Source organism: Phaseolus vulgaris, chromosome 1 (genome assembly GCF_051622355.1).
Source record: "Phaseolus vulgaris cultivar YP4 chromosome 1, ASM5162235v1, whole genome shotgun sequence".
In the NCBI taxonomy this organism is placed as follows: Eukaryota; Viridiplantae; Streptophyta; class Magnoliopsida; order Fabales; family Fabaceae; genus Phaseolus; species Phaseolus vulgaris.
Genome location: NC_143498.1, coordinates 38,056,280 through 38,067,255, shown reverse-complemented (window position 1 = coordinate 38,067,255; position 10,976 = coordinate 38,056,280). Strand labels below are relative to the sequence as shown.

At 32.9% G+C, this 10,976-nt stretch overlaps 1 protein-coding gene across 2 annotated transcripts in view; it reads right to left on the bottom strand.

Moving 5' to 3' along the window:
• Nucleotides 1-2,831: 2,831 nt before the first annotated feature.
• The window catches only part of LOC137813970 (ferredoxin-dependent glutamate synthase, chloroplastic), a 29,442-nt gene continuing 21,297 nt past the window's right edge, over nt 2,832-10,976 (bottom strand). For both annotated transcript variants that reach the window (XM_068616477.1, XM_068616476.1), the window contains exons 15-33: nt 10,911-10,969; nt 10,646-10,751; nt 9,871-9,967; nt 9,625-9,740; nt 9,343-9,540; nt 9,077-9,187; nt 8,051-8,290; nt 7,866-7,964; nt 7,654-7,749; nt 7,361-7,558; nt 7,199-7,273; nt 6,915-7,043; nt 6,717-6,815; nt 5,197-5,339; nt 5,023-5,116; nt 4,390-4,628; nt 4,022-4,100; nt 3,515-3,598; nt 2,832-3,381 (exon numbers count right to left, since the gene is read on the bottom strand). In XM_068616477.1, coding sequence (XP_068472578.1) covers nt 3,220-3,381; nt 3,515-3,598; nt 4,022-4,100; nt 4,390-4,628; nt 5,023-5,116; nt 5,197-5,339; nt 6,717-6,815; nt 6,915-7,043; nt 7,199-7,273; nt 7,361-7,558; nt 7,654-7,749; nt 7,866-7,964; nt 8,051-8,290; nt 9,077-9,187; nt 9,343-9,540; nt 9,625-9,740; nt 9,871-9,967; nt 10,646-10,751; nt 10,911-10,969 — 2,424 coding nt within the window. In that variant the 3' untranslated portion in view covers nt 2,832-3,219. The remainder of the gene's footprint in view (nt 3,382-3,514; nt 3,599-4,021; nt 4,101-4,389; nt 4,629-5,022; nt 5,117-5,196; nt 5,340-6,716; nt 6,816-6,914; nt 7,044-7,198; nt 7,274-7,360; nt 7,559-7,653; nt 7,750-7,865; nt 7,965-8,050; nt 8,291-9,076; nt 9,188-9,342; nt 9,541-9,624; nt 9,741-9,870; nt 9,968-10,645; nt 10,752-10,910; nt 10,970-10,976) is intronic.

Here is a 10,976-nt window from a genome sequence, read left to right as displayed (position 1 = left end):
AACACCATGAGGGTTGTGATGATCACAAAGAAGGAGGGCGATCAAAGCTTTGTTTAGTTTGATTGGGGTAGATCGATGAGCATTTGGTTGATTCAGTGCAACAGGAGTTTCAAAAGCTTCTCATTAGCATTATTTATGAGAAGGCTTTTTGGGGTTAGATCAATCATGTTTATGGTGGTGCTGACCATAGCAATCTTGGTTCTGCCACTGATTCTGCCACCTCTGCCGCCACCGCCAATGATTCTGATGTTGGTGCCTGCTGTGATAATGCTGCTTCTGGTGATGTTGGCTGTCTCCTCCAAACATGGCCCAGAAGTGATTCATCTCTGTAATTTTACTTGGTAGCTACCTATACCTATGCCATTCTCTATATGCTCACTCACTTTGTCAAGGCATGCTTCGCTATTTTTGGTCCATTTTCTTTTGCATGCATGCTTTGTGATAACTCATCAATGTGTGAGTTCTGAATAGTCTCTTCTTTTCATGTTTATTTCTTTCATTAGTCGACCTTTAACCCAGAAATCAGAGCAATGTGATAACTTTATCCAGAAAGAACACAGCATTTGGTTTCATAATATTATACAATCATGTATGTATGTGCATACATGTATGTGGGTATATAGAGTGGTTGTTTTTTTTTCTATTTGAGTATAAAAGTATCTTCACTTTCATTCACTTGGTATTTAAAAAAGTTATTATTTTATTATAGTATAATATTTTATTTCAAAAAATATTGTAAAATGATTTTTTTTTTAATATTAGAGTGTAATTTTTTTTTATTCATACTCTATTATTTTTGAAATTGTCTTTAACTCTCACTAAAATTAGAGTAAAACTGAATTATTTGACTCTATGCAAATTACTTGTTCATATAATTCTCCTCTATAAATATTTTTTAAAGTATCTAATAAAAAAATGTTGATATAGCCTCATTCTTATCTTATATATTACGATCTTTTAATAAAGTATGTAGAATTTTCTCATTACAAATGAATGAAAAGAAAAGATCAAATATCAATTAAAAGAAAGAACAAGAGAAAGAGAGAGAAGCACTCAGAGAATTCATTGTTTTAACATTTGTTAATCGGGTTTCAACACCATACGCCGACATTTGGTGGGAATACATAGAATTTGGTTGCTTTGTTTTGTTTTCAAAGAAAAAGAAAAAGAAAAGCAAGAGAAGCGTGATTGCAACTACACACATTTACCCTTCTTATCATTCATCATCATCATCTTCATCTCTCCTTTCCTTAAAGTCTAACACCTTAATTTGACTCTGTCATTTTCAGCAATTTCCCTTACAATATTTATCATATTCCATATCAAACGGTAATCACAGTTGGTACGTTCTACTTTTGCTTAGTTAAATTTCATGATTAACTTTTCATAAGATTATCTTTGCGGAGAATGAGAAAAATGTATGCAAAGCAGATGATGGGTGGATAGTAATTGGTTGGTGAAAAAGTTTATTCTATTCGGTTGGTAAAGCACAAATGGGAAGAAATAGCGCAAATTTCACAAATTCGTTAGGCCTTATTTTTCTCGATTTTATTTGAACTGGTGTGACTGGGCATCGTTTTTCACGTTTAAAATTCATTAGGTGAAACTTGAAGGAAACAGGTAGAGGAAGTGACAAATTTATTACACCATACATAAAAAGCTTGATTTTGGTTCAATGAAGGATTTACCAATAAGGTTTGTCTTACCTTATTAGGTAACACAATTGGAGGGGGAACAAGGAAGTTTCGGCCATTGGAACATGATGAGAAATTGGTAGAAACACACCAAAATAAGTAATTATAGTTTTGATTGTAGACGTCAATATTGAATTGAAATGAACATTGAACAACGTAACATGGAATATGTAGGGTGTGGAAAACATAAACGATGTTTCTCCGAATCCCAGAACAAAAAGAGCAAAAGTTTCTTTTTGATATTCAATAAAGGACAATGAATTTGGTGAACAATTTTCCGTACTCTCAGAGTGTTAATTAAGCGCCCACATGTACAAGAGGCTCTACTTCTGTATTGTTCTCAGATGGTTTAATACAGTGTGACGTCAGTGATTCTTTGTATATTTTTAATTTAAATATATTTTTAGCCATGCAAATATAATTCTCTGTTTCTTTTAAAATAATTGCTATTTTTAAAATCCTTATAGATTCTCTAGCCTTTATTATTAATTATAATTAATAAAGAGCTAAAACAGAAAAATATTAATTAATATAAAGATAATAAAGAATAATAGTTAGATTATATTTTAAGTACATAATTCGATCAAGTGATATATTTATTATTTAATATAAACAATATAATTACGCATTGTATTCTTACTTTTCATTCAATAATTTACGTTTAATATTGCATTCCAATTAAAAATAATTTACTCAAATACTTATAACTTATTTACCCATACATTAGTTATAATTTTGTAATATATTAAAAAATGGTAAAACAGTAAATTTTACTTAGAAATATATATGTTACAACCTATAATTATCACTCTGCTTTTTCTATTCTTACACGATTCAAAACTAATATAAAATAACTTTTTCATAGTATATTACATATTACTAATCAGTTTTTACCTATAAAATGGCATGTATGTGTAAATATGTTATTTACCATTATATTATATTATGTGATGAATTTGAATATACATTGTTAAATAGTAATAAGAGAAAATTTTCAGAAATTTTAAATTATTCAAAAACTAAAGTTTATAACAAAATTAAAAGATGTTATGTTGACATAGGTTAAACCATATTTAAATAATTGAGGAACAAACAATTGTAGATATAACGTGGGGATAAAAGTGAAGATTTGGAAGCTATTGAAAATTCATCTCAAGTATTGTATGAGCAATGTAACAAAACCCGCCAATATTTGACCAATGTTAGTATCACATCATGTTTTATTAAATAGAGATTTTGATGGTAAATTTTGACTTCACCGAGTAATTTATTTTCAGCGTCCGTAAGATTGGAATGAAGTGCATTTTATTTACAGGTTTTCTTTGACAGGGCTATACAAAAACTGAGGTAAGAGAAGGCTAATGCTTGAGGTGGGTTTTAGTGCTGGCAAAAATGATGTTGAGAATCAATGCAGCACCATGATTTGAAGCGATAGTTTAATCCCACCTTATTGTTAGCCTCTCCCTTTCCTGTACACAGCAGGGACATAGCCTATCGTAATCAATCTAACCTTCCCATTGGTACCCTAAGCAGACTGAAAACTGATCTGCTCTGCGCTACTTGTGTCATACTTGGGATTTGCCTCAGGGGTATCCTCTTCACTAGGTGGAACCAGCTGCCAAAATAGTGATAAATACTTATCCCAATCCTTCAGAATAGTCGCACCTTTGGTACTACCGGTTTTTTCCTTCATAGAGAGAGGATCAAATTTACTTGTGCATTATCATAATCAACTGAATCAAATTCTAAAAACAACAATAAAATTCTTCCTACATGATTCTACGTGCATAAATTCTTGTTAATTAAATAGGAGGACTTACAACATGAGATTCAATCAGGCTCTTCAGTTGCATCTGCCCCACAGGGGCTGATACCCGTTGGATTTTTACAATTTCTCTGTTTACCTGTGGATGGATCTTAGATATTAGCATAACAAAGCAATACCACGGTCTCCTTCAACCAAATAAAGGGCTTTCAAGATATTATGATTATGTTTTAGAAGCATTTCTTTCCGAGGGGGATGGGTGGTCTAAAATCGTTTCTGTGGTTAAGAAAACTTCAGGTAAACTAAATAACTACTGCTATAAGATTAGTTAGAACTTACAAGTAAAGTTTTAAAGGAAGTTTTGGGGTTTCATGCAAAGGCACTTGTGAGATTTAGGAAGATCTCCGAACAGTAGTACAGTATAATGGTGTTTTTAAGCAGTTGAAAATGCTTCCCAAATCATAAGGGAATCAAGATAAGGAAAAGAATTTCAATAGCCATGCATGCACTCATTAGTAATAGAAAAACAGAAAGTACAGTGAAATGGGACTCTCGCACAAACCTTGGGAATGAGAGTATCGTCCTCATCAAGAATGTAAGCCAATCCTCCAGTCATTCCAGCAGCTACATTTCTACCCACTCTATTAACGTATAAAATAAGTGATAGCCTCAGTATACCACAAATTTTTCCTAAATAACAGATTTATTTGTTTGTGCTTGAAAAAGTGATTGTAGAGAAACAGAAGCAGAATAAAAGAAAACTTCTTTTTAAAATATGTTTACCCAAACATAAAAATTTCTAAAGTGATTATTTTATTAAAAACGTACTTTTTTCTTAAAAGAAATGTTCAAACAAACAAACCTAATTACACAAAGCAGGGTGGGGAAGAGGAAAAGAATGGTAAGGCTTGGATAAGAAATATTACTCACTTTCCCAAGACAACCACACAGCCACCTGTCATGTACTCACAACAATGATCTCCCGTGCCTTCAACCACAGCTTCAGCAAGTGAGTTTCTGACGGCAAATCTTTCCCCAGCTCTCCCTCTAACGAAGACCTGTCCACCAGTTGCCCCATACAAGCAAGTATTCCCTACAATAGCTGCATCCTCAGGTTGAAACCCCGTCTTGTCAACTGGAGTGATAACCAATTCACCTCCAGCAATGCCCTGGCAACAGTCACAAATAAACATCAGAACAATGTGCCTCAATTTAGTATCTAACTAAAACAATTCAGAACAGAAACCTCAAGAAAAACATTTTCATTCATTATAGTCACAAAAGGGGTCTTAATTCAAGCTAACCCTATAGTGCACAACTTAATTACACTTGGCAAAAAACTATAGCATCATATCCTCGCTTAATAAAGAAGAAATTTGTCAAGAATTTTACTGATTGAGTACAGTACCTCGCTAAATATAGAACAAGACTAGGATAAAATAATCAAGTAACCAGGTCCCACACTCTTCATCACTAAATAAATTCATCATAGTCACACATTTCATGTTTAATTTCCTGAATCAGACTTAGGTAACGCAAAGCAGAAGAGTTTTAGCAAGATACCTTCCCAACATAATCATTAGCCTCTCCTACCAAGCGAATGTTCATTCCAGGTGTCAGAAAGCAAGCAAATGACTGCCCAGCACTTCCCGTAAATCTGGAAGCAGGGAGAACATCTTTGTTAACTTAATTTAAATACAAATATTGGATTTTAAGCTGCAAATTAAGACATCTTACGTTATATTCAATTGTCCAGCAAAACCGGTGTCACCATACTTCTTTGCGATGACACCAGCTATACGTCCACAAACAGCACGATCAATGTTATATATTTTTACGGTCTTACTAACCACCTTTTCATTTTCAATGGCATCTGCAATCTGAGAAATAACATATTTAATATTTCTGCCTTGTGTGATATTTTCCTATAAAGCACATACAAACATTTTCCACATCTCATTCCCATTTTTCTCAAAAACATAAGACAGTTAATTAAAAAGGGAAAAACAAGCACGTTTCAGAATTAGAGGTGCTGGGAATTTGGCTCCATGAGAGAGTGAAGTAGGAATACTTTCCCCATCCAACACTTCAGACTCTCAATTTTCACCTTTTTGACACTTTTTATGAATTAAATTAACTTCAGGAGACATTAATTGTTAAGTGTTTTTTAATCAAAGAATAACATTTGTTTAAATAAAGAAACATTGAGAACTATGAAATCATCTCCAGGGAAAAAAATATAAAATAGAAGATAAATAGCACACCTTCTAATGTATACTAGTAGAAATACACGCTTTTTCATTATTGTATGTCCATTCTTTTATAATTAAAAAAATTGATACAACTATTATCATAATGAAAAATAATTATCAAAATATAAAAATACAATTGTAATAAATTATTAACATAAAAAATAATTTATTTTTTATTAATTTTTATAATTATACAATAAAAAAAACTTTTAATTTTTCATCACGTGTGCCCGTTGTTTTTTTTTATATATTATGGAAACTAAAGAATTGGTTAATGGAGAGAAGAGTGCAAAGGGTAAAAAGAAGTAAAAAAATGTAAAAACAGTTAAAAAAAATCCCCACTATTAATTGTTGTAAATAATTATCAAAATGTAAAGAACACAATTGTAATAAAGTGTGTACATAAAAATAAATTTCTTCTTTATTAATTGTTATAATTATAACAATACAAATACTTTTAATTTTTCATTATGACTGCTCATTATGGGAAGTTTCTTACAGATTATAGAAACTAAAAAATTGGTTAATGGAGAGAGAGCAAAGGGCAAAAAAGGTAAAAAAATGTGTACACTAAAATACAATTAAAAAAAATCCCCATTATTAATTGTGATAGATTAGAGGGGAAATAAATTTGAATAATTACTGGACCTTCTTACCCTGGTGAAAGTAATTATTTAAGAGGAATAGGACAAAAGGTTCAGAATTTTTCTTCACGTGTGATACTAGATAGAAATATAACAGAAAATAAAATTTGTATAACTAAAATTTAGAATGATGGCAAGTGCAAACTCTGGAAAGTCATAATCCTGTCTGTCTACAATCTTAAGATTATATGATGATTTTAAGCATATGAGGCTTATAGATAAAATTAACTAGAAATTAGACGGAGTCCTAGCCTTTGAGCACTGAATATGATTGACATACAAACTAATATAAAGAAGAAATATTGAAAAAAAGGACGCTAATAATGGTTTTAAATTTTAATAACATCTATAGTTGTTTTACCTCTGGGTCTGCTAGCAAACCATCATCCAGTACAGGACCATTGGTATGAGGCTCCTGGTTCCTAATTTCTGTACTGCTCCATTTAGATAACCCAGCACTCTGAAAATGAAAGGTTAATCACACAAAAGTAGAGATGCAGATAACTCAAGTCAAAGGAAAAGAAAGGAAAGATATATATGATATATAGACAATTCGTACAGAGAGGATATAACTCAGATCCAGATGCTGAGTTTTTGCTAGAGATATGTCTCTTGGTTGCAACAAATCAGTCCGGCCAATAACATCATCCAACTTCTCATAACCCAGTTGTGCCAATATGCCTCTTAGCTGATAAAAAAAATAATATTTATTCTAGAAAGGATGAAGAAATCATTACATAATCCAAATTTCGAAGTGGTAAATGAAAATTAAATCAGTAACAATAAGTCCGAAAAGAGGAAAACTAGTTGAACTTGAAATATATCAAAAGTGCCCCAAAATACCTCCTCAGCTACATACAAAAAGTAGTTGACAAGATCACCAGGAACACCAGGAAAGCGTGCCCGCAACTCTTCCCTCTGAAATGCAATGATAAATTCATATTAGACAAATGACAAGTAATGATTATATTTAAGCATTAAATAATAAATCAGTCTTCTAAATACCTGACTGGCAACACCAACTGGGCAATTATTGGTGTGGCAAATGCGGGCCATAACACATCCAGTAGCAATCATTGCCACTGAACCAAACCCATATTCATCAGCACCCATTATTGCGGCCATCATGACATCAACTCCACTTCTAAATCCACCATCAACTCTGAGAATAACCCTTTCTCTAAGTCCATTTTCAATCAGTGTCTGCTAGAAAAATCATCCACAATCAAATAGCATATAACTAGGTAGAAATAATGAAAATATATTTTAATCACACAATTTCAAGATTCAATTATGACCTGGTGAGATTCTGTAAGACCAAGTTCCCAAGGACCTCCAGCATGCTTGATGGAACTTATAGGACTTGCTCCAGTTCCCCCATCATGTCCTGAAATCTGGAAATTGATCGCATATGATATGTTATGTTATGCTTCACAAAGGAGAAATGTACATCCGAGAAATATAAATTGAAGCTAAAAAAATGTAATGGGTTACAGGTCAAAATAGGCACCTGTATAATGTCAGCATTCCCCTTCGCAACTCCAGATGCAACAGTGCCAATTCCAGCTTCAGCCACCAGTTTAACGGACACCTTTGCCTTTGGATTCACCTGTTCAACCATAGATTTTTCCTGAGTACCTAATTACTAAATTTCATTCGACCGAAACAAACGAATAAAGCAAGCAAGAGTGTCACCTGATGAAGATCAAAGATCAATTGAGCAAGGTCCTCAATAGAATAAATGTCATGATGAGGAGGTGGAGATATAAGAGGAACTCCGGGTTTAGAATTTCTCAACCTAGCAATATACATGCTAACTTTTTTTCCAGGCAATTGTCCACCTTCACCGGGTTTTGCACCTTGTGCAATCTTGATTTCTAACTGATCAGCATTTGCCAAGAATGTTGGCGTGACACCAAACCTTCCTGAAGCAACCTGGAAAACACAAAATGTTTAATCAGATTATAAGTTCCTACCACAATTTCTATATGACTATAACATTTACCTGAAATTTTATAATAAATACTATTTAAATCAGGCAGATTGATTGACTATGGAGGTTAGTCAGCCATTCAATTAGATTAAGAACTAAATTTGTATTCACGAATTTTTAAAGGAACGAATACTTCTTTCGTCCACAAAATGAAAATCACACCCTCCAAAGAATATAATGTAAGAAAAGATATATGACCTAATCTACATAAAAATTTAGTTGCAATATTTCCTTCCAGCATCTGGATTCTTAAGCTAATAGCGCAAGGAAGGAGATCATATGTTGGCAGCCCCAACAATCATATTGCACTCACAGAAAAGAACACACAATACATTTCCCATACTTAGGTTAGGGTGAGTGGAGAAAAAGAGAATTACTTCACAATGGCTTTTTATGGTTCATAGTTGCAGGGAACTGGCAATTGGAAAAGTTGGCACTAATTCATGACTATCAAATTAAAATCACATACATGCAAGGTATCAGCTAAACAAATCAGATCAAAGTATATAATTATGTTGATTAAATGTCAACATTCAGCAGGGAATACTAGCTTCAAGATAGCATATGCTATAAAGATATTGTAAAATGGTAAAATACTTTAATTAGAGAAAGAACAAAATGGCTTAGTACGTCCATCCAACGTATTTCCCAGCATTACACAATTGAAATAATAACATTACTATAGTCAAAAAAGTTGATTAAGATGCTTTAATTTTGAGTGAACTAACCTGCTTTATGGCACTGGTAGCAGTATCCCCATTTTGAAGACCTTTAAGGTGTGGAAGAGTTGACGAGTAACCATCAACAACATCTGTAAGTGGTTTCCAGCGAACAGGATCCTGAATGCAATACATGAATACATTGGATCATAGTTGAAATGCAAATTAGTTTAGAAATAAAAATGCAAAAAAAATAAAAATTGCATGTTACTGAATATTAATGTATTAATAATACCCATAGTTATACTGGAATGGAATCAAAGTTATTATATTACCTCGCCACCTTCCCCTGAATTTGATTTTCCACCTATTCTGTTCATGGCAATTGCAATTGCTTCATGAGTTTCTCTGGAAATAGCTCCAAGTGACATGCCCCCAGTGCAAAACCGTTGAACAATTGATGAAGCAGGTTCAACCTTCCCCACAGGAATTGGAGCACGATCACTCTTGAATTCAAGAAGATCACGGAGAACCTGAAATGAACCATAGATATCTCTCATAAAGCTGTATAATAAAATGAATTTTAACAGCATGAAAATAGGATCTCCAGGACTCACATTCACAGGTCGATTAGCCAAATATTGCTGATAAACTGAAAAGGCACTTTGACTTTTGTGACGAACAGCTTTGTGAAGCAACTTTGACATTTCTGGGTTATTTGCATGATACTCCCCTTTGAGAATGTAAATCAAAAAGTCAATTCATATAGTACCCAGAACAATACTATGGTCTAAGAATGCAACTCCATTGATAAAGAAAACTGATTCCTTAAATTTAAACGAGAATCAGCACTGAACTCATACCTCCTGGTCTGGACTGTATAAATCCAAAATTTTCCAACCTTTTAGCTGTATCTTCAGAGAATGCCTTCACCCAGAAAGACAAAGTCTCTCTAGCCACCTGCACCGCATCAGAAGAGAAGAGTTTCAAAGTAAGTGATATTCGTTATAATGAAAATTCACCAATACAAGTCCACTCTCGAATTGATGCTCTGTACCTGAACACATTCACAAGTTCTTGTGGAAAAGAAATAATTTATAATTGTACCCAGGGTGTTGACAAACGTAAAATTTTATAAGGTCAAAGATGCAGTACAATTATTAAAAGTGTAGCTGTTAAAGTAACTACTGTGTGTGATAACACTCTGATACAAAAGTCAGTTCATTCTTTCCTCGTACTGTACATATTACTGTACACTGTACTGTCTAATCTTTCAACAGTTTCTGAATTATGTTCAGTAAAGGAATACAAAGGAAACTGAATTGAAAATTTTATTAAGAGACTGAAGCGCATTGTGTATACAATGCATGTAAAAAAATGCACTACAGAAAATGTGACAATGTTCTTTTCGGAAACATTGATAAATTCACAAAATGATACATAGGATAAATGTTTCAAAGAGCAAATAAGTTGAAAGAAAAAAAAGGAAAGGTCTAATGAACTGGGTGATGTGTAGCTAGCTCTAACAACAATGACGATCAAGTGTTATTAGGCACAATGAACTAATTTATATTGCTAGTATAGTATCAAAACAATTTGAATTTTCATTCTCAGGCTTTAGTCAGTAATGTTCCTCACCTCATCAAAAGTCAATCCACCAATTTTAGACACACTTCCTCTGAATGCAACATCAACAACTTCCTTTCCTAATCCATAGACTTCAAATATTTGTGCACCACAGTAACTATAAACAAGGAATTGAAAAATACATTTTCCAAAGGCATGTCAGTAAGGAAAGAAAAGAAAATAAACTATTAAAACAATAGATAAGCTACTTATTGAAAAAAAAAAATATACCAGCAGTCTCTGGCATTAGTTGCCCTTTATTTCATTTATCACTTACCTTGAAAGCAATGAGATGCCCATTTTGGAAAGAATTTTAAGAAGACCTGCTTTTACAGCCTGAAAT